General features: G+C 28.2%; 1 protein-coding gene across 2 annotated transcripts in view; it reads right to left on the bottom strand.

Annotated features, from left to right (window-relative positions):
* The window catches only part of LOC129965610 (nephrin-like), a 327045-nt gene that overhangs the window by 115763 nt on the left and 185335 nt on the right, over positions 1-25947 (bottom strand). Inside the window, exon 3 of one of the 2 annotated variants that reach the window (XM_056079653.1) lies at positions 1461-1790. The exons of the other annotated variant lie outside the window; for it this stretch is intronic. Coding sequence (XP_055935628.1) covers positions 1461-1790 — 330 coding nt within the window. The remainder of the gene's footprint in view (positions 1-1460; positions 1791-25947) is intronic. 2 annotated transcript variants of the gene reach the window in all.

Below are 25947 nucleotides of genomic sequence, written 5' to 3'. Positions count from 1 at the left end.
TGAGGCACTCTTTGAAACTGAGACTTCCTAAAATATTATTAAATTTGCATGAGAAAATTTCCTTTAGAAATCTATCTAATTATTGCATATATTGTGTTTTGAGACCTAAATTTCATTTAATATTGAAAAGTTCAGAAAATTGAGAATGCACGATTTACGCGTAGATTCATCAGAGTAAACATATTACCGTAATGTAATATTTAAAAATAGCTTTATTCTTTAACAAAAAATTATTTTTTCTGGACCAAAATATTATAATAATAATTTTTGAATTTCAATTCCAAATATACTATAATTGTAGGATTTTTTAGCCCAATACATTTAGATATTGTAAAAGTATTGTTTCATTCCATTATTATTGAAATTCGGACAACTAAATTCTATTACTGAAGCTTAAATCATTTCCGTATAAATGATTTAAAATCAATTTTTTTTTCACGAACTAAAGAATAGTAACTTAAATATTCTTGATAGTATAGAATAAAACACGACTTAAAAAGCCACCGATGATCATTAAAACCAACAAGAATTACCTCATAAAGAATTCATTCCAACTTCAGAGCACAATGTTGTCAAAAAATCAATAAATAAATAAATAAAAAAGTATGAAACTTTTGCCCATTCATGCCAATAATCTAATATATATACCCAAATATTGTTTCAATACATGCAGAGTGTGCAATTAATCCTTAAGTAGCGTTCACACGACGCCAACTATAGCGCGCAGTAAAAGGTAACGCTTACCTCAGGAACATCACGTGATCCCAATGAGACAACGGTAAATGGTTGTTTCATCCGAACAACTATTTACCATTGTCCCGTTGCGGTCAATGGATGTTCTTCAAATAGGCGTGACCTATTGCCCACAATAGCTGGTCTCGTGTGAACACTACTTTATTCAGCTGCACTTAAAGGCTTTTAAATGCAATTATATAAGATCCGTTATATAAAACGTCTTTAAAAATATAATATCCAAATAATCTACATAAGTTATTCCACAATTTTTTAATATTTCATTGAAAAAATAAATATCTTAAATAGATTATCAAGCATAGAAGTTGCCCAACCATTAATTTCTATGTAGTTGTTTCGGTTCCACGACCAAAAGAGCTGAAGTGAAGGGAGATAATAGTTGAACGGGAGACGGGTGGCTGATACGGAGAATGCGTCTTGGTAGGAGTTCCGGAGGAAACTCGGAGATTTGAATTTATTTACTCAATACAATATAATAAAAACTTGCTAAATACATTAATCATTCATGTAGTATATCATGCTACAGTTCACTCATTTGTGTTGTTATTACAGAAGAATCATTCAAGCTATATCAAGGTACTATATATCAATACATATTGATATATATATAAGTTTGTCTTGGAAATAATGCAAAAAAATGCTACATTCTGCCACTTCAATAGACCAACACCAGATAATTACTGACACGAGGAAAGGTCTAAACTTACCAATGACATGCAGACGAACAAGTTGAGTTAATGTTCTAGATCTTTTGAACTCTGTTCTGCATTTGTAGATGCCATCATCCTCAGCGTATACCGGATTTAGTTCTAGAGTCGGTGGGTCATTGCTCATCACAAAATTAGCTCTGGCGCCTAATTCTGTTGAGGGGAAGTGCCGGGCCTTTTCTAGTGCCCCTTTCCTCGCATCCAGAGTATAGATGGGAGCCTTCGTTTCACCCTTGTACCATAAAATGAGGGTGACCGAGTCATCCGGTTCCGACAGGTTGCACGGCAAGGAGGCTCGCCGGCCGGCCACAGCCCATAGCTCCGGCATAGCTGCAACGAGAGATTAAGAGGGTTAGTTTGCAGCCTGGCCCCCTTGCCGTGCAAGAATAATTTATTTGATTTAATTATTTTAGGCTTAGAAACCAAAAATAATATCAATTTGACTAGCATTTTTAGGGTAGATGTAAAAATGAGTTTTATTTTGCTTTATTATATATTTATTTTCCTTGCTTGTATATGTTCCTGATACAGAAAAAAAAACTTATTTTATGAATAAACAAGAATTCCTTGATAAATTACCCACGTGAAAAAGTTAATGGACTAATTACTGATGGGGAATTCAAAAACTTAAGATTAAAATGCCTATACAGCTTTGTTACAGTTTTGAAATTCATTGATTTGTATTTTCATATCAGTTTTATTGGAACCTCGAAGAAATATGGATCAAAATTTCAATTTGAGTTTATTTGTTATTGAAGGAAAAGCTCTTTTCATTAGAAACCTAAAATATATTTAATAACAGATTTATTTTCCTAATCCTCTAGCTAGTTATAACAATTGTAAACTTAAAAGAATATTTCAGATATTCATCCTACAGTAATAATATAAAATGAATAGTGACATACAATGTTTGCTGATAAAAGACCATGAAGAGCATTTTGCATTAAGTTTGGGTAAGATCATATAAAACTTTCTTTATAATGAATCCAATTTTAATTTTTTGTTTCTCCACTGAAGAGAACAGGATGACATGTCATTTTGCATTAAGTATGGAGAGCCTGAGTGTTCCCCATACTTAATGCAAAACGAGTGTTTCTTTTCTCTGTTAATGGGGAAGATATGATAACATGCATGTCTACATGAAACCGATGGTTTCTTTCATTTGGAGCCATAGTAATTGAGGCGCTACCCTAAGTTGATGTGGTTGCAACAATGGTGCAAAAATAAAATTCATGCACATCAATTTAAGACGTTATATTATTTTCAATTACAAAAATATGAATTAATGTTTGATTCTTCTTTTACAAATAATTGAAAATTGAGTTACACAGAGCAGAGCAAAGGTGTTATTTCACTATGCTCGTGTACGTAAAAATTATTGCTGTTAAGAAATAACTCAAGCCGTAGAAGGAATGATATTTTTTATTAAATTTTAAAATGAAAATTGTGAAAAAAAATAACAAAACCTCACAAGATATAGTTCTTTACATTAAGTCATAAGTTTAATTTCAATCTGAAATTGTTTCAGCAAAATAAGTTGCCAAATAAATTTGTTTTAATATGGAATATTTTTAGATCATACTTTTCTCAAATCGGAAATTAAGAGTAATGAAAAATACATTTGCCTTTATGCAAAGAAATCGATACCTTACAAATAATGGCTGCTCAATATCTAAATCACATCTAAGACACATGAAAAACTAAATTATGCAATGATTCATTCACATTTCAAAGTAAAAAGAATAAGGCTCCTTAAATGAAATTGTTGATAAATGTTAATATTTTTAACATTTAAGGCATCTATTTATTTAATTCACTTTTACAGCGTTGGAAATTCAATAGAACCTTTTTTAAATAAAAAAGAACAAAATTGATTAAATAACTAACATTTATTAAAATAATTTATAAATACAAAGGACAATAAATAAATTAAAAGCTAACAATCTAAAACAATTGATACAATGCTTATAAACCAGTAAACCTTTATTTCTAGTATCTGGTGGCAAGAGAGATTTGTTAACCCTTTAAGAACAAAAGGAGTTTTCCTCGCTGTCAAATGAGTGGCAAGCATTTAATCACCCAAAATCGCTTGAATCGCCATTATCGATTAATTTATGAGATTTAAGAAAACAGATTCGTTACAGAATCTTTTGAATTTCAATCAAAACAGCTTCAACCAACAACAACTCTCTACTACACATGCTCTAATTTGCATTTTCATTCAAATTATTCCAACTAGACAGAGTCATTTGAAAGAATTTGTTTCAGTATTGTAGATATTGTTTCAACGAATTGTTTAAACTGTCAAATGCTTCAAATGCGTCTTCAGTTTATTGTTATGCAAATATGGGTTTTGTAGAATATTTAGAGAGTGAAACAGATATTTTTCAGATACTCTATGACCATTGAAATAGTTGCTTGTTGAAAAGTAATTTGTTTAAAGAAATTTAATTTTACGTAAGGTGCTCTTATTTCGAGCAATTCATTTTCGAAATATCATTAAAACAAGATGTTTAGATATTTATAACAGACTATGGTATAGTTCACCAGTTAAACTGCAGTTTGAGAATTTAATTTATTTATCATCTTCAGTCCTGATTTTTTAAAAACTGGTTTAAAAATTTGATTTCAAGATCTTTTACCTTTGTTGCATCTCAATAGTATGTGGAAAAATTTTTTAGTCCCATAATTTTAAGGTACACATATGTGTACCTCGCGTCTTAAGCAAGTCAAAGTATCCTCAACAACAACAAAAAAAATATTTAATTTTCCTGATTACTTAATAGCTATACTTTTCTTATTCTAAGGCTTTATAAATGAAAAAAATACAAAATTTATTATATTAATAATCTATTAAACCTTATTTTGAAGGAAATTTCATTTTTTTTATAATATTACGTAAGTAAATACTGCATTTTGAGCACTTGACTCTTCTCCTAGAGTTACATCCTGGATACCTCCATTTCGATACATACATATCGTCCATGTAATGTTGTAGATGGCTTGACATATCTAATTTCTTTTTAATTGAGAAGGGACAATTTTTCTTGCTCTTTCAGAGGTATTTTCACCAGATGGTGGTAATGAAATCTCCAATGGTCTTGTAATTGCATTTCCATCACCCTTCTTCTATTAATTTGTTTTCATTGAAAGATGATTTTTTTACTTGTTCTTGGTTTCCTTTCTTGCTGATGATGAGAATTCCCTCATATTTCAACAGGGACCGAATTACATGCATTTGAAATTGCAATAAGGTCATAAGTTTTTCACTTTCATTCCTGACAGCTCAGCTTGTCGCTTTGCTACCATTTTATAGTATAAATCTACTAAATCTACAAAATGAGTGAATGCTCGCGTCGGTCATTTTTTGTAATTACTGCATACCGGTAATATGCAAAATAATGGTCGATGCCTCCGATATTATATGTTTTCATAAAAGCAGATTATTTTATATCAGCTTTTTGTTTCAATTATTTTGTCTATCTTCTGCCTATTCCAGTTGACTTATTACCTATACATGTGGATAATAGTCACGGATTTATTATCTTTCTATTTGACAAGGCACATTTGACTATCGTCTGTGACCCATTCATCCTATTTGCCAGGTTTCATTATTTTTGATACATGAAAAATTCTATTGCTTCCCCTAAAATCACTTTTTCCTAAAAGTTCAATAACCTCCTTTTGAGTTAAAACCACTTGACGTGAAAAAAAAATTATCAGCTTATAAAATTCTGTATATTCTATATATGATGTCGGTTTGAAATATCAATTACTGACAACAAGACAGCTATAAAATTAAATCTCTTACTAAAGTTAAAAAATAAATATTTTTAAATTTATATTTTAATACATTACAGAACATAATAATTATTTATTATAAAAAGATATACAATATATTCAAGGACAAGAAATGACAATTTGAAAATAAGCGCTCAAAAGATAAGCAGCGCAATGGATCGCAAGCGGTCAGCAAACGGGCGCGAAAACGCCCGAGGTACACATATGTGTACCTTAATTAAATTTGTATTTTCACCGATTCTATTATAGATAACAAGATATAATTTGGTAATGACTTTAACCAGGCACTTAGTATTCTATAAAAAAATATGCAAGCATTTATTTTAATAATTAACATTAAAAAATGTACTTATATTTGTTGTGTTTTCTGTTCAACGCCATTTTCGTTATGTCTCTAATTAATAGCCATGGATATGAAAAAAATATCGAACTGTAGTGCTATTTATTGATGCAAAATGGAAGTTACATTCATAAACGTTGAAATGCTTACATTATTTCGTCAAAATTTAACATTACCGGGTAAGAAAAATGAAAAAAATTGAGGTACACATATGTGTACCTCGGGACTGAAGAGGTTGTAGAGAAATTCACGTTATTTTTGTTGTTTATTGCTAAAATATATATTTATAAGTCATTTTACTTCTGGATAAAAATAATTGTGCTTTACTATCGAACAACGGTAAAGTATAGAAATCTATAAATGAAAATTAAAGATAAGACGAAGAAGAATGTAGATAATAAAAGAAAAATTCGATGAAACAAAGATAATAACAAATTATAATAAAGATAAAAAGATAATAGAGAAAATTAAAGATACAAATAAAAATAATAAGGATAATATAATAAAAGAAATTAAAGATAAAATAAAGATATCGGAAAGAAAATTCAGAACAACTTCTCTTTAACGATTTTTATTCAATTTTGAGAACATGCACGGGAATTGTTACATGAATGTCCAAAAACAAAGTAAAATTGGAAAAAGTAATATTCATGACTGTAACAATAAGCATTTCTTTGGCTTTTAAAAAATTTCTAACATTTTTATATTAAAAATTGCATTTATTTTAACTAGTTCCTTGCATTAATGAAATTAAAAGTCAATTGTTATTGCACGAAATAAAAATTATTTTAAAATCATTCGTATCATTGGATTTAGATAAGTTAATTATTGGTATTCCAGAAAAAAATACCAGGGTACATTTAAATTCAAAAATGTATTTTTATTGCCAATAAACCAAAATTTTGAATTATAGAATAGCCTTCAAAATCAGGAAGAGTGTTACCAATGTATTATCAGTAAAAATAACATCTAGGGTGACATCAGAAGCAATATCTTTCTTTTCTTGTTATAAAAATATTTACCTGTTATTCAATATTCAATTTATTATTTAAGTTACACTGCTTTATACGTTTGGGGATAATTACAACCTTGTTACCATTAAAAGGCTTAACACAAAATTTTCAATATGAATTTTAAACTTTAACAGCATTGTTATTAAATATATAAAGATACTTGAAATAAAAAATAACAAGACTGATTAAAAACTTTTGAATGAATTTATTACATTCTTTAAAAAATTATGCGTTTTGTAAGTCGAACTACTTAAGACGTTCGAGTTCATTATATATTCTTTGAAATACGCCATTTCTGAAAAAATGAACATTCCTAACTTTTTTAACTTCCAACACTACGTGATAAGCCTGCCCGTAATAATAATAATAATAAAAAAATGAGTATCTTCGACAAGCAGTCAATTCAAATCATAAATATCATTTCTTTTTTATAGACTTCAATCAATTTTAAAGATTATATATAAGACATGTTACACGTATATATAAATTATACTCTATATAAAGCTGGTATTGAATATAAAGGACATGTTATATTGTGGTAAAAAAGTAATAGTCATGTCACCGGAATTTATTTCATCAGTAATATTAAAGTTTTTATTTACATTTAGCAAATTAAATTCTTTTATTAAATATGGGAAATGACACATAAAGACTTTTAGATATTGATACTGAAAAATAAAGGAATGCTCTTAAAGGAAGGACGAAGGGGTTTTCCAAGGCATATGTCAATAAATGTTTTAAAGTAGTATTTCGTGTAAATAATCTACTAATTTTTAAGTGAATAATATCTATATTAAACTGAAAAATAATTATGAAATAATAATGTTATATAATAATATTATTATACATTACAATATTATATATTAATATTAATGTTTATATTATAAATTTTATTAGATATCGATAGTCAGTTATATTAAAAATTTGCCATTAATGTCATAAGATTTAAAAAAAACATTTTACTAATACCACAGAATGCTATTGAACATTATGTGCATTACTTTAAAATTGCAATCCATATATGACTTCATCAACAAAACCTTACTTCCATTAGGGACCATTTCAAAGAAACTTCCACGAGATTCTTCATCAAACTTTTCTAGAAATCTTTTATAAATCTGCTGCTCCTTAAAGTCTCTTGAAATGTTAAATTAAAGAGGGAAAATCATTGATTTTGAAGCCACAGCATTCCGCTTTACAAACATATGCATTTGGCAGGCTTGCATTGGTTAGACTACATATGCAGTTGGTGTTTCCATATCGATCTTGGACTGGGAGATAGATCGATATATACACCATCTCTTCTTAATTAATTCAAGATACTCTTCCTCTAACACATTAAACTCGGACGTTGCATCCGCTGGCCTTTGCATTGGTTTCCGATGTTGGCGATTCCAGCAGCGTCACTGCTGCACAGTAGCTGGCCGTAGCATATCGTAATAAATATATGATAAGAACAATAAAAGGCATCGTTAAACAAATTAAATCCAATAATTTGTAAGAGATAATTAAATCTTCTTTAAACACAAGTCACCAGAGATGCAAGATTTTGGACCGAAATATAGAATTAAATTATGTCGAATGAAGCAGTTGAGAAATATGTGCATAAAAGTAGCTATGGTGAAGATTTGAAATTGTTATAACTGAAAATAAAAGGAAACATTCTCAGAACATCTGTTTAATTGAATATAACTAGCGCATAATATAAAACCAGTGTCTTGCTTTTAGAATGGCATTTGTAAAAGATTAAATTAACAAAAATATGCTAGTATAATAAAATTTCAGTTTAATCAAGATTTATTTCTATCTGGAAAAATAAGTTTTAGTTCCACATGATTTTCTTAGATTTCAGGCTATTTGTGTTGTAAGGGGATCAATCTCCTTAAAGAACTTCGGAGTTGGATTTATTTCCTGGGTAATAACATTCTTTTTGTGGATTCCGATAGTTTCTGAATGTTGCTGCTTGCTAAATTTTATACTGTTTTATTGCTATGAATTTAACTTTTATGACTAGCAAGCCCATCTGAAAATAAAGACCATAACTTTTTTTTTTTTTTTTTTTTTTTTTTTTACAAATTCCATTGAATTAGAAATGAATTCTTCATTAGAAAAATAATCTATTATATGTTATAAATAGCAATATACTCAAAGGCATAAATACTCAAAGTTATAAATAGCAATATATTCAAATCGGTTACTTGGTTTTCAATAATTAAATAAAACATTAACCAAAATTTGAGTTTTTCTGTTCAAAACAGATAATTCATCTACAAATTATTTCCTTTTAATTATGTTAAACATATCGCATCTTTAAATAAATGTAAAATAGTATTGAGATTAAAATTACAATGCAATAATACTTTTTTTAAAAATTATTCGAAAAGTTTTATTTGAGATATACCTTTGAATGCTTTTAAAACTAAATACATATTTGACAAAAATATTAATTACAACAGCTACTTCCAATAGAATGGATGCATTTTTTATTATTATTATTATGGAGAATTTGGTTTCTAAAACTATTAATTTGAGAAATAGCACCATTAGTAATATAAAATTTTCTTTAAAAATTACCAAAATATCTAAGCTGTACAGAAATAAAATTATTATTTAGCACTCTAAATTTTGTAAATAATCAGAAATTTATTATTTGCATTCATAAATGGAAAAAATTAAATCATTTTTCAAAATGCTACTCTCTAATTTATGAATTTTGTTTTTTAATTTGAGTAATTTAATGTTTTGAAAATATTCAATTTATTTGACAATAAATTAAAAACCATTCAGATGAGAATTATTTCTAATAAAATTTTGAAATTTACCAATCAATATAATAAAATCAAGTTCATATATAAGAATTAAATTACTATATATGAATTGCGAACAATTACGAATTGTGCATTTAATCTATATTTCTTCACGTCAAATTAATGCTATCAGAAAACTGAGACTATAAAAGATGTTTCATGACAGATCATGACACCCTAACCAAAATTTAATTGAAGTAATAAGTAATAATTATTTATAAAACATCTGTAGACTAACATTAAAATACTCTAGTATTTCAACTGTAAAAGTACAAATCACTTTCTCAGTACCACAAATTATTTTGACTTATTTCTTTTTTTATTCTTTCTTCTTTGTATTTCTTAATTCATTCCCAGATGTTCTAATGTTTTAAAATTTAGCATTGTTGTATAATATATATGATAATATAAATTGTAATATAAAATTTATGTTATCATAGATATTACAATATATTACATTTATATACCATATAGAATTTATAAAAATAAATAATGTGTATAAATATATGCATATAAAAATGAAAAATATGGAATAAATGTATGCCAATTTATTCTATATTTCTTTTGCAGGCTTTCTGGAATAATATTTTTTTTTTTCATCTAATACTTGATCTTTTGAACATCAGCTGATTTTCCAAGTAATGATTTGGTTTCAATTTCATAAATTTAAACATTTTGTGTTCATACTCATCGAAAAAAATGTGAAGAATATTTGTGAAATATTAAATATTATAATTTCTAGACTGATATAGAATATTGTGAAATATTTTTCCGCATACGATGTGTTGATTTGTCATCGAAGCTTCTTTAAGCATTATACCAAAGATATATAGGCACAGAAGATAGTATATTTAAAAATAATTTTAAAATGCTTGATTTGAAATTTTGCATACAATTTTCGGGTGTTCTTTCATTATTTACTTTCACGAAGAGAAGATTTATAAATATTAAAAAAAAAAAAAAAAACTATGCGACCGTGAATAAATATTCTAAAAGAAGATCATTTAGCGGCTTTTAATTTCTCAAATACTAAGTGTAAAAAAAGCTCTGTCATTGACAAAATAAATAAATAAATACAATTCGAGATTTAGATGAATCTCCATGTTTCAAACCTCATTAAGTGCGAAAAATACACTTTTGGCATTATGTCAGTCTGTCTATCTGAACGCGATAATTTAAAGATGATTTTAGCTGATGACTGGGATTTGATATATTGAATGGCAACTAAATTTTTATATCTCCATCAAACTAAAAGACATTTTTTCACACGAAGTATATCCGTCAAGTTATTCGAGTACAAGTGAACTTGATAAGTACAAAACATAAACGGATAGCTAAATATAATTAGAAACATAGGTTTAACATCGAAAATATAGATAATTATCAAATATTGAACCAAATAAGTGAAAAGGTTGACTTGTCTGTCTGTCTATACTTTTGCATACTTGTAAATGCAAAGACTAAAATTATTAAAATTTGGCATGTTATCCTGCGACTACAACTATAGTTTCGTGGCAAATTTTGATGTCTATCGACTGGTAGAAAAACATCTGTATTACACATTATTGCAATGGATTCAGTAAAAATGCTAGTTACACGTCAAAGATCATTATTTTATAACTATCATTCACCAATGCCATGCAAGGTATTCACGGCCTTTGTCCTGAAAATTATTGGGAGGGGGGATAAGACCTTTATTGGAAAATATACTAGAAACGTTCGGAGGGGGGGGGGCTTTCCTGCTGGTTTGATTAGATAGATCTAAAAGGAACAAAAAAAAAGACCTCAATTGAAATCAAATTTTCAAAAATTATGGCGTTTTCAGAACCTATTAAAAACGTTTTTTGGAAAAGGAATGAAGAATATTTCTTTAAGAAAAATTAGATAACACTAATCGCATTCTTTTGGATTTGTGGTGGATCGGATGATGAATAAGATTGGCTGTAAAATTAAAATGAATGCTTCTGTTTTATGTAGATATGAGGAACTATACTGAAGGTTATTGCCAATTTTGACTTTTATATGTGTACAGTTACGGTTACAACTAATATTCAGGAATGAAACACTTACAGTTGGAATCTTGGTAGATGATAGGTACACAGTCAACAGATTAGCATAGACAGTTTCACTAGTGAGGTTCGAATCCGTAGATTTGAAGGCGGAAATAGGGGATTAAAATTCTTGATCCCCTGCTAAGTATTCTCATCACTTTACCAAGATTCATTCATTTCCACTAAACTTTTTTTCATCCAACCATAGAAATGAGGGAATTAATCTTATTATATTCCCGTATTTTGTAATTGCTTATTTAATTGTTTACCCGTGTCATTTTATTTTATTTTATTTACTTACTCTCTTATCTTGCTTTAAATTTTTTTCTCTTATAAAAATCGCTTATAAATTTAAAAATATTTAGTTTCTTGTAACTTTATATTTGTATCGCCGCAAGAAAGGACAAGTTTCCAATTAATGAATTACGAATTTTCTTCAAAACTTTTTAAATACAGCTTCTTAGGTTTAAAAATCAGTAGTAAACAGAATTTTTTATTGAAAATAGAATAGATCTCTAAAAGATTATGCGTATTATTCCCCGCCCCCTATTTTATGTCTCTATCAAATTTCTAGGCTGCCTCCAGGTGCTTTTTATTTTGTAGAAAATAGAAAGTCACCTTGCAGAAAACAAGTTGCGCGTATACAAATAGCTTTTTCCAATCGATATGTGCGCATATATTCGAAGGCAAATAATGTGTCTATATTTCACACGTTATTGCTCACTTAGGAAACGGAAAAGAACGTCCATTTATTTGTTTCACATGCTCGCTCTCTATATATCATTCGAAACGCAGATTCCCTACAGAATTGAAAATCGATTTTCCTTTGCATGGACTTTAAACACCACTTTGTAACGAAACTTGGTTTAGTTTATATCCGGAACACACATAAGACAAAAAACATATAAATCCCTTAATATTTCTTTTCGAATTTTATTTAGTATATCATGATTTTATACTAATGCTTTTTACTTTTCAATTTAGAAAATGTAGAATTAAAAAAATCTTTAAAAAAAATTATTTTTGATAAATATGCATGTTTTAAACTTATTGATATCCTAGGAAAGCAGTTTTTGAATTTTGTGTCTAACTGACTGGTGTTTTGGCTGTCTCTCTATGTATCTAAGACATCTAAAAAAATGGAATGAGCTAGAGAGAAATAATTTGAATTCACTTCTTCACACAAAAATTGTAGATCTATAAGAAAATCATGGATTAAATCTCTCAAAATGATATAAGCCTGTTTTAATATGTGTATTAGGTGAAGTTATGTATATTAGGTATAATTTTATATGTGTATTAGGTTGGTTGACTATTAGGTGAAATTTTTTAATGATGTTTTCACACATATAACAAATCAGCACATTGGCTGAATATTGGACGAGCTTTATGAATAATTCATGCTTTATGACTTATGTATGTATGTGAATGTTACAGAAAAACGCAAAAAGCTTCAAAAATAAATTTTTTTTATTTGGTTTTAATATCAAAATTGAACGTTCTTTAAATTTCAGATCAGATTATTTAATGGGTTTAGTTTTTTAAAATTTATTTCTATTATTTTTTTCCCCATTTTTGGAGCAACATGAAGCCTATTTCGGATGGATGCTCTAATTTTGAACCATAGCCAGACGACGATGGGGACATCTGATCCAGTTATCACTTTTCAAATTTCCGTTAAATGAAAGCGTAAAAGCATTTGGCCTCAAAGATTCATTGTGGCAAATTCCCTTAGGATTCGACTTTTGATGAAATCGGGTTTCGAACCGAGAATCCTTTGATACGAAATTTTACCAGTAAGCAACCACAGTTTCAAATAATTTAAAAGTAAGAAGCGCAAATTATGTATAAAAGTTTTCTTAATTATTTTATGTTGAAGTCTTTTCCGTAAAATATACCGTTTTATAGAGCACCATTATGTTGCCCATATAAAACGTCGTGGAAGCCTCTGTGGTATTCTTAGGTAGAATAACGTCACCTGATTTTTCATATTGTTTCAATTTTATGTGTAAGATGAACATCCTGTTTCTAAATTATACGATTACTTTTGTGAACGTATTATATCAAAAAATTTCTGTGAATAGTCAAATAAAGAGAAAAATAATCGTATCAAGATAGAGTCATCAAACTCTCAACTATGACACATCGTGCCAACATTGAGACATCTTATTTTCTGATTCCTGCGACATCCGATTTTCTAATTTGACCAGATTGTCTTCTTCTAAACCAAAAGTAATTATCTTTATCATGTACATACGCTGGAAGAAAATGTTTTCAACTGCATTACACTTATAAATAAAATTGCAGCCAAAATAAATAATTTGAATCTTTTGAGTAAAAAACAAAGAAAACACATTCTAAAAATAATTTCATAGTCGATAAGATTTAATCAGTGTATTAGCCTATTTTAAAATTGCGTGATACAAAAAAAAAATCTGAAAAATGAAGAAGAATACGATATATCAAATGAAAAAATTATGTCAAGATAAAGATTGCTAAAACTAAATGATAAACAAAAATATTTATGATTTTTTTTGGAATGAATGCATAGTTAAAAAAATTTTTAGGTTGACAACTTGGAATTTCTTCATTCAACAGAAAGTCTGAAAACGCAAACGAAATATACTGTAAAAATGAATGATATTGATATTTAAATTTTGTCCGAAATACTAAACACGTAAGGACAAAGTTATATGCAATTAAATAATTGTAAACAGTACTTTGGAGAAGAGTGATATTTCGTCTAGATGGACAAATTATTTTGTGAAATGCAATCTGACGAGCATAATTACGTTTATCACATGATCTTATTTGCATTCATTTGACAATCACGAGTCTTACAGCGAGATAAAAATTAAAATAAAAAGGAGACAATTCCAACTAAGTGTGTCATAATATTTTACAAAAAAAAACAGGCGAATCTCTTAGTTTAAATGTTTACGTATTTAAAAAATTGTTGTCAGGAAAGTAATATGTTATGCTTAATTTGCCTCACTTTTCAAACATCTAGAATTAAAAATGATTAGTTAATCGCTTGCACTAGAGGAGCGAAGTTCGACTATTTGGCATCAATAACAGCTCATTGTTGGTAGTAAAATAAAAGTTACTAAATCCATCGCAAGTAAGCCAGTATTCAGTTTTGAACTACAAATGGGGCTTGTTCATCGTTTTATTACCGTTGTTGAAGTAAATACACCCTAAATCCTACCGTTTAGGCTCATTTGTGTAATAAATCATCCTTCAGCCAATTTCCTGACATCGATTATGCGTTAAACAACGTCTTTCGAAAATTCTTTGATTTACGTTACACTACAAAATACAATGTTCCATTTATCAAAGTCATAAATTTTCTTAAGTGTTAGAAAATATAACTTTATCTATATTCTATCTGCTTGGCTAAACAACTAGAATTTTGATAGATGGCTTTTGTTGGCATTTTTATCTGGCAAATATAGTAATTTATGATCACAAATTTTACGTTTATTTTGTGTTTTTTCATGTTTGTGTGGTTTAGAAAATGGAAATAATAATGTTAATTATCCAATATAATGTCAAATATGCACCTATTACAATAAAAATGAATATAGCAAGAAAGAGTAAAATAAAGTGATGTATCATAATTTAAACATAAAATGTTTTCTTATAAAGACAGAGGAGTGAACTGATGGCAAATTTCATTACAGTATTACTTTTTATGAATTCCTTGAATGTTTAAAATCTATAACGAAAGTAAATACTTTAATCTATAATTTATATACGCAAATAAATAATAGGCCAGATATATCAAATCAAGTAAGTCTCAGAAAGGAATATATAAGTGAGAAAATCATGCCTATGTAAAAGACATTATTAAGGATAAAATAAAATGGTTGTCAAATTCCCGATTAAAGAATAAAGAAGTTGTTCAACATCGCTGAAATGGCAAACATTGCATTATTGCATGAAATAGCAAAAATAAAATGTTGCTCGAAGCGAATTTGCTTACCGAAAGTTGTGCAATTACATGAATGCGTGTTCACATTAAACTTATAAAGCTGCATATTTCTAAAAGAACATTCACCATTCCCAAATATTCACATTTCATATTTTTGCTGTGGCAGCTTACTCACATTTTATAAACTTATTTGTAGGCAATACCTATCTAAATTATTTTTATATTCTGCTTGTATAGTTACCGTTTGAGTCTGATGTTTCCGTTAAATTGGTTTGAAAATATACGAGACAACATTTTCAGTCTTATATAATGTGAAATCTTATTTTTATATCAACATTAAAAAAGAATCTCATCAAATGTGATTCTGCAAGATCAAAATAAATTCATTGCTACAAATGTATTGTTGAAAGGTGCTAAACAGCAAATTATTTATTTTCTTTTAAATATTGTTAGAAGAAAAAAAATATGCAAAATATTTTTCCATTCTAAAATTTTAGCATTGTTTAGCTAGATGTCACAGTGGTAGCAGTTCAATATCGTGTTGCTACGAGTCTTTGCTGTTGCTTCATAGAGTAGTTGGTTATAATAATGAAGAGAGTTTTGCAAATACCTTTGACGGATGCTGAATGTATGTCGAATCAGTTACACTCGGCATTAGTGATAGATTTGAGACTTTGGAAATAAAAATGTAGGTTTTCGAATACCCGAGAATTTTAAATAATATATCTATTAGGACTCGAGATGCGTAGTTTTTTCTTGAACATTCCATACCCTGTTATAGAAGGTATATAAACGGTGGAATACGCATGAGAAGAAGTATTTCAGCGATTTGTCTCTTGAATGTTGATCTACAGAGACCTTTCTCTGTACATTTTGTGCTGCTACGGTTGTTTAATAGCTATTTTTTGCTGGTATGTTGATTTCTGTAGGTACTGTTTTTGTGTAAGCTTCTTCAGTGTTTTGTTACCTGTATTTTCGTGCTTTCTTGAGTAAGAATGCATTTTTATCCTATATATAGCTAGCTTGAAATTTTCACTATATACTCATCGGAGGGATTTTCCCATAATAATATATTTCTTGAAGACTCTAAAACATTTGAAACAATTTCTTCCGAATTTCAACATTAATGGAAGTTTGTTTGATAAAGAATAGACATTTTATATTAATGCCTTTTTTATAATTAAATAATGAGTAAAAAAGAATTTCGATTCGATTATGAAATATGCAGAAATATGAAATAAAAATTGAATTAAAAAATTGTTCACTTAAAGAATAAACATCAAACTTTTCTAAATAATAGAGAATCGACACATAAATTAATTCTTCTTCCTAACCTGTAAATAAAATAACATTTTTAAATTCAATTAAGTACAAAAATGAATTATAATCATAATAGCATTAAATTAAATTCAGGTGATCTAAATTATATAATTTAAATCAAAATAGCAGATTAAAAATCAACATCGATCAAAATAATTAATAGAGAATATATATTTTAATTTTGGGCTGAAAAATAAATTTTGAAAAGTAATTATCTCGGGGGCGGCAGTTTAGGTAATTTAGATGCAGGAATTAGATTGAAATATGTCCGCCGCTTAATAGTTTTCTTAAACTTTTAATTATACAAAAAAAATTATAAATCATAATCATTAGCAGTATTTCGAAATTAACATACCATTCAGAAAAGTTATTCTAAATTGAAATGACTGGTATTTCGTTTTTATTAAAATAGGCAGAGATGTTTTGAGCAAAATTTCAGTGCCAATTTCTTTCAGATTGAGTGTAATGACACATGAAAATTCTGCCTTGTTCAAACGGGTTTTCAAATAAAAAATTATTTGCGAGAACTTTATATAGTAACGGAATATATGAAACAAAATCTCAAGAATTCTGGCAGAGCATTAATAATTCCTATTCACCATAATAAATTTTGATGTGAGTTATATCTCGCTTAAATTAGTTTATTTCAAGACGGCAAACGAATTCGAATGATGTCTCATTTTGAGCAGAAAGACAAGAACGGAATTTTCGACATTTTTTTTTCCTTCTTTGCTAGAAGTAAGGCAAAAGATTAATGTAGCAGAAACAGTTTGATTTTCTATGTCTTCTAGATTTTGTCATTTTTTTTTTATCTTGAACTCTGTAGCCTTCACATTCAATCTTAGGACAGCTCCGAAAAATGAGGCAAAAAGTTGAATCGGTTGGAAGAAAAAAAAAAATTATTAAGAAAGATGGATATGAAATAAAACATTCATAATTTGTAGATGAAAAAAATGGGAAGAAAAATATCTATTGAAGACAAATTTAATGTATTTTGAATTATAGCAAGAAGATAAAATGTTCTTTTTTTCTAAAGAAATAACGTTCCTCTGAAACTAAGTAACAGCAAAAAGTATATATTTGGATATGCTTTACTATATAAATGTAAAACTCGTTAATGGAAAACAGATTGACAAATAATTGTTATTAGGTTGGACGGCTTTCCGACTAACATTGATGTAACGTACGTCAAATTTAATGCAGAAATGCATTAAAGTCATTTTGCATAATCCAGTTTTAAATTACTGTTTCCACTAGCAAAAGAAAAAATTCCAAAAAGCGTTTCTGAAATGTCACTTTTCTTAAATTATTCAGAAACAATTCGATCGTAAAAAGAACTGCCATTTACTTTCCTTTTACTGGAAATAAATTAACGAAATGTATTATCAGAATTTATTTTTAATTCAATTTTTGAAATGCGTAGGATAACAATCGTTAAAAAGTTAAGCTGCCTTCATTTTTTGGCTTAACTAATCACAAAACGATTATTTCCGAACACGATTTTAAGTAGGAAGGTTTTCAGTGTCTTGAATTGATTTAGAATTATTTTTCTATTGGTATTGAAAGACTCAGATGCTTTCCCTATTGTAGGAATAACTGAATTTTTTTATCATTTTAATCGAAAAGAATAAGATTTAAAGTAATCAAGTGGGAATTTAATTTCAAAAATGCTTTCCTTTGACCCTTTATTTGTTTTGGAAAATTATAATTAAATAAAAATTTTGAAATAATTTCTCTCATTCTAATGGATGTGCTCTTTTCTCATTTTCAAATTAAAAATATGTTTGTGATAAATCATTTTAAAAACTATTTACAACTATTCAGCGAAAATCTTACAAAAAATTTTAAGGCTGGATATTTGAACATTTTATCACATTAATTAAAGATGGATACTATTGTTTTAAAGTATTGTTTTGCCAGATTTACCACTTTTTTTTAGCTGTTTTCGCATTAGATGAAATTAATCTTTCAAAGTTTAATTTAACTGTATTCATTTTCTTAATCTCCTTAAAGGAATCGTATTTAGATTTTCAAATCGATATTATTATTTGTCTTCATTTAAAACTCTTTGTTTTTGTCTCTTTTTGCTTAAAAGATAAGCTATGTTTGAGTAGGTTGCTCAATGCTTACTTTTTATTAGAATTCCATAACTGAAGGAGATGAATGATTTTATTTTACCAACTATTGTTTATTTAAAAAATTATAATATATATATTACTAGTTAAAAAATACATTTATGAACAAATAAATTTAAATAAACTTGGAAAAAAATATTTATTAATATACACAAAACTAAAATTTTTAATTTTATTTTTATTTTTGAAATGTATTTATAGTTTATTAATATAAATACTGAGCAATAAAGAAATAATTTTTTTTATTTCACTTCCAGGTGGTTACGTTCATAGAAACCAAAATTTAATTTCAATAATCTATCATTGGATTCCATTGAAACTTACTAATTCAAAACAATTTAAAAACTCTAACATTTGAGAAAGTGAGTGAATACATGATTACCAAATTTTATCCACAAAAACTTCAAACAATTCAAGCTAAATTAAAGTAAATAAAAATAAACTTTTTTCTTAAAGATTACCAATTTCTGTATTCCTACGGTACTTAAATGGTAACATCTCTAGCATTCATTTGTATAATTCACATTTTTCTAAAAATCTGTGTGACTAATCAGTGTCAAATAAAAATCTAATTCCTTTCCCCTGCAGATCTTTTTTAAATGCAAAGAATTTAGAAATAATATATTCTTCAAGGAATAATGTTCTTATTGCTATTGAAATAAACAAGTTATACAGAAAGTATAAACAAAAGCAGGAAAGCATAATAAAATAACTTAAATATTCATTGAAAATCAGATAGATTAAAAAAACAAAGGAATTTTTGAGTTAATAATAAAATTACTTACTTCTTTAACAAAAATAAAAATGTCCTTATACTAAAGCAATAGAATAAAAAGTCTTTTGAAAACATATAATTATCTATTCACTTTTGTGAGATTACAACAGGTAGTTCTTGATAGAAACCAAAACTTCGCATTTTCATATTTATATATTCACAGTAGGCAATTTATCAAAATCGAAAACGAACATGACTTTCAACGCCTTCTAAGATTCCAAATGCATCGGACCTATAAATTTTCCTGTTGTATTATTAATAAGTGATTTTAAATATGCATGATAAAGATATGCACTCATTCGCGCTCTTTTCTTCCCCTTAATTATCAAGTAACATTTGTTGAAAGGAAAACAAATACATTTGTTTAAAAAATAAAACGAAATAAGTGAAGCAATAATAAATGCATTTCCAGCTCAAATGATTTTACATTTTTACGCGTTTCGAAGTTCATAATTATAATGGAAAAAGTTTTTTTAGATTGGGGGGGAGGAGAAGAAGAAAAGTTTAAAATTGAATTCATTAGGAGAGGGAAAAAAAAGGAGAACAAACATTAAAGAATGCTGTTTTTATGTTCTTAGCTGGAAAAAAATTATGAAGCCTTGTTTTTGTTGTCGTTTCAACAAATCTATGTGCATACATATGAGATATTGAAGTAAGTTTTCTTGCTTATAAGAATATCAAGTTTCGTAAATACTGATAAGAAGGCAATATTTTATGCCTGCCAAATATTAAGGAATTATAAATTTCAAGATTACATGATAGAAAATTTTTATTACCTTCATCCTGAAAGCGAAAAAATTGTAATTGTCTCTGTAAACTGTGCCCAGAATGCTTGTTTAGAATCGATTTGTTTTAAACATTGATCAATAAAAAGGCATCTATAATTAGACTGAGTTAAAATGTGTGTATGAACTTATTTGTCTACTTCAAAGGAATATTATATATATATATATATATATATATATATATATATATATATATATATATATATAGCAAGCCAAAGCTGTATTTATTAAGTAATATTTATTCAAAATTTTTAAGATGGGAAATCGTTGATCGAGCAAGGGGTGACGATCGTACAGGGTGTTCGAGCATAGTTCATCTGACGTACAGAGCTGAAAGTGGGATAATTGCGCAAAGGTTGAACAGGGATATTTCACAACGAAAATACACTGAAATCGTCAAACTTTCGAGCGAGTGCACAGACAGCTTTGCGGAAACAGGTACATCAATGCCAACTAACATGATGTAGGCGGCTGGCCTAGCTCGGCAAGAACATTGCGAATGAAAGAAAATGTCTCATGGGTGATTAAGCACAATTCTTCCAAAAGCGCGAGAATTGTAGTTACGAGATTTCCGTAGACTGGTTGCGGGACAGTTACTTGTATGGGAGATTTTGCATGCCGAACATGTGCATCCGTACCATTGATAAAGGATGCAGCTTATATTGATATAGGCAGATTTTCCTCTCGGAATAAACTTTCCACGATGGTCTTGCAAAAGCCCGCTGTACAGCCCGACTTCCCATCATACATGACATTCAAGGATTAAGCAACGTTCACTCGAGATGGTGTGTATAATAGTTACAATATTCATGTTTGAGGATATGACAATCCGCATGTGACAAGAGGTCATACCAGTTAGAGATATACTATTGGGGAGGATGTATATGGATGTGTAAAGGTGTTTGGTTGAAGAATACGTGAGGCACGAATACGTATGTCCTAACATGGACGGCCCGAAATATCTCATCTTCTTGCACCACCTCTTATCCGAATTGCTAGCTGCTGTAAATCAACGCGTCCGAAGACGTATTTGGTTCCAGCACGTTAGACTGGAACCAAACTTAACTCCAGACTTAACCCTGATGTTAGGAAATACCTCTATGCTACTTTTCAACAGCAATGAATTGGCTGAGGTCGATCTATTCCCTACTCCAGATCTGTCCTCTTGGATTTTTTTTTTTTTTTTTTCTCATAGGTGCCACTTGAAAAGCATAATCTATGATACCTCTGAAGGATACGACGTCGATCTCGCCGCTAGATTGGTTGGTGTTTATAAAAATGTATGTCATTTCCGTTGAGTTATGTGAAGCTTGCATTATGATTGATAGTCGCTCTTACGAGGATTTGTTGTAATTGTTCATTCAATAAAGGGCTTGTTATATTTGTTTGTGTCTCTTTCCTTTTATCTTTCCACTTCCTTTAGTTTCCAGGGATTTTACATGGCGTTTCCGGACACACATTGAACTATGAATCCTTTTATATTCGTTCCCTCTAATTCCCTTAAAAATTTGATCAGACATTTTCTGATCACATTTTATATGTGATGACTTTGTGAACGTTAATATTTTTTTATCTTTAATAATACAGTACACTCTCGATTATCCGCGGAATTGGGTGGCGCGGCCGCCACGGATAACAAAAAACGCGGATAATATGAAAAAAGCTAAAAACGAGTATAGCAAAAGAGAAAACAGTCATTCCAACTTTGAAAAATCGTTTTATGTACAGTAAAACGTAAAACAAACAGCAGGAAATGTTTAACTAATGCTTAATATTTTAGTATATCACTCAAAACTAACCTAAAATGCATTTTGTTAATGAAAACAGAAAAGTGCTTTGTACTTACGAGAGGCGTCAAGGATACACAGAAAAATTAATACATATGTACTGTTTTAATACTGTAATGTATTATGTAATTACAAAAGCATAACTGTAAAACTACACCTTTTTGAAGAAATCAGTCATTTGTGTTTGCTTCTTGCTTTGGAAGCATTTTCTCTTTGCTTGGAAGCAAAAAAAAAAAAAACAGTGCAGCAGGCGCGGATAATCGAGAGTCTACTGTAATATTAACAGTTTTATTACTAAAACTCAAATAGCAAATCTTTATATAAATTTATTCAGATACGATTCCAGCAGTGTTATTACGTGACAATGCATAACTTTATAGATATAAATTAAAATGTACTCACTTTTTATAACTTTATTAAAATTATTTACTTAAAATTTATTTCTTTAATTAAAAGAGTTAACGGTTATTTTACCAAAATAATGCATAAAATCGTTGAAGTACAAATAAGAGTTCTTAAATAACTTGTCACAAATTTACTGAGAAAAAGCATAAATCACTCAGCAAGTTTTACTGAAACTTCTAATTTTGAATTCCTAAAAGGATTGGTCTATGTAAGGTTCAGCAAATCAGAAGTGCTGTTACTGTTTTAGAATAAAAACCCCGCCCCAAAGAAGCGAATACAGGAAGCGAGGGGAGGAGTTTCTAAAAATGAATACTTACCATAGAAAACATTTAAAGACAACGTGTTAAAAGTGTAGTCTTTTATAGCAAAAGGGTGCATTTTTATAATTTTTTTTTCTCAGTGTGCCGGGTATCAGAATTCACATTCTTCATATAATCTTGGTATTAAACTGGTTTTTTTCAATTTTAGATAAGTATTTTAAATAATGTATGTCTATTCATAAATAAGTTCCCCTCAAAATTACTAGTTCAACATGATAGGGCAGCATAAAATCAATTTCTGCCCCCAAGTATATATCCAATTAATAATGCAATTAATAATCTATGAAATATTAGTTTATTTTTTTCTCCACAAGCTTATAAATTATAAAAATTCAAGTAAACGTCGAAAGTAATACATCATAAATGTAAAACAAGATAAATTTGAAAATAAAAATGTATTTTTCTGTAAATATAGGAATTATGATATGTAAGTAAAATGTTACTGAAAAATATTTCGCATGTTATGTACAAATTAAATTTTAATCCATACGAATGATAATCTGAATGGTTAGAGTTTGATTTTACTTTGAAATAGATGCCATTTAGAAAACTGGTTGGTTAAAGATTATATATTAGAAAATCTTCAAATTTTAATTGCATTTTATGCTATTTAAATTTTATAATGCCATGTTTTGGAATTTCATATAAATGTTCTATATGTGCCTTAATTTCATCAAAAATAATTATCATCTGTATCGCTTGAAGAACCAGATCTCTTTATACAATTAACACGACTGTGTATATTGTAAGATACAAAAAAAAAAGAAATGTTCTTTATAATTCTCATTTCCATAATTTATTTAAACACATAACTTGTTTTTTCAAAAAAAAAATAAATAAATAAGTACATAATAAAAATAAAATGGAGTAGTATTGAAAAATTGGAAATAAAAATTATACTTATAAATAAAAATCTACGCCATTGAGAAAACTAGTAGGTTTAAATATTATTTATTAGAAAAACGTTTCATTGTATGCTACATATAAAACAAATCCTTTGGCGTTTCATATAAAAAGTAAGCCAAAAATCATATTTCAATACATAGTAAATATTACATAAATATGCTGAAATTTCCTCATAAATAATCATCATCTCTACCAATTCCTGAATCAGAACTTTTTATAGTTAATACACGAACGTATTTAATATAAGATGCAAAAGAAGGAAATGTTATTTATAATTTTGGACCCCATAATTTATTTAAACACATAACTTGTTTTGTTTTTGTTTTTTTTTAAATAAGATAAAGTAATATTAAAATATAGGAGGAAAAAATTATGCTTGTAAACCAAAATCCATTTGATCATTCTATATTTTAATTTAAACAATTTTCTAAAATCATTTTTATATCCTCTGTATTACTATTTTTTTTCACCGCATAGCCTTAAATATAACGACATTTTTTTCTTCATAGGGAATGAAGCAAAAATGTCTACCTACAGAATGAAGTTAAAAGAACAAAATTCACAATAAAAACACGTGCGGAGCATTATAAAACATATAAAGCATAAAAACGAAAAACCTTATCCCAATTCGTAGAACTTTTGGTAGTCTTAGCGAGGACTAAAAACAAAGAATATCGGCTTCAATAAATGCTTCCAACTACCTCACATCTTGCCTTCACTGTGTGATTTTATTCCCGACTTTATCTGATGATGCTGCTAAAGGAAGTTCCAAAACTTTCCGGATTTTTTTTTCTTTTTCAGACAGCTTAAAAAAGTAGATGCATATTTTATTCAAACTTTATTTAGGCTTTAAATTCAAAATATTTTATTCACGAATTTTCTCTTACTTTTAAAAATGTCAAGTCTCAAAAAGACTAAAGAAACTGAAAAAATGAATTCTTGGTAGAAATATTTCGGAATTTAAAATTGAATTATTAAAAAAATATATCTATATGAATATTTAGAAAAAAAATATGAGTAGCCGGATTTTATTTTAAATTCATAGAAAATTTATGAAAAATTAAAGATCATACAACAAGAAGAGATAGTTTATAAAATTTCCTTACAAATTTAGTTTCATCAATATCACAGTTCGCAATTAAGGAAAAGATAGATAATCGACCCCAAGAACCATGCTCTTTAGTATAATACATCAAACTGATTATTTAACAAATATTCTCAAGAGATTTGTTTCTTGAATTATTTGCCAAATTTTTCTTTACTAAAATAAGTGTTAGAACTAAAATTTGAGAAATTCTTATCACATATTGAAATTAATTATGTTAATCTCTACATGAAAATATATGGTTTCAACCTATTCGCCTATACAAAATTGTAAAATTATTTGCAAAATGATTATTGACAAAAGAAATCAAATTTTATGTTTTAAACTTGAAGCAAGCATGTTTTATTCAGCTCCCTAGATTAACCCATTCACTGCCATTTACGAGGTACCGCGTAGGAAACTGCTATAAAATTAAGCATCTGCAAATTTCTATGGCAGCGAATGGATTAAAACACTTAAGCAAGCCGACTAATAGCGGAACATGAAAGTGTCTACTTCTTAATATTCATTCGATGTTCTGTTAGACATACAGTTAAGAGTAATGTATGAAATTGTGCATACTACAAATTTTATTTCAACATATAGTTTTATGTAATCTTAAAAAAATAACATAGTTAAAAGGAGGAAAATAGATATTTTCAGAAACTAATGGATACGTATTCTCAGATGAAAAGAATGATCGATTTCAGGCTTCCTCGGAACAATACGAGCCAATTTTATTGATTCGTCATTAAATGGTTCAAGTTACCATATTGATATACTTTCTGAAGAGTTTCATATAATATTGCAAGTAAAAGTTCATGTAACAGATATAACCTAGTTTTGGAAAGATTTATACATATTATCAGATTCATTTTTACCTCATTTTACAGTCTATACGTATAAAATGATTATGTCATATTTTATATATATATTATATGGATTTCTTTTTCCGCATTAGACAATGTTTGTATAACCCAGATGCTGTAAGCACCTCTATTTTTAATTAGTGTGGTCATTTAAA

This window comes from Argiope bruennichi, chromosome 4 (assembly GCF_947563725.1).
Source record: "Argiope bruennichi chromosome 4, qqArgBrue1.1, whole genome shotgun sequence".
Lineage (NCBI taxonomy): Eukaryota > Metazoa > Arthropoda > Arachnida > Araneae > Araneidae > Argiope > Argiope bruennichi.
This window is presented reverse-complemented; position numbering and strand designations above follow the sequence as displayed.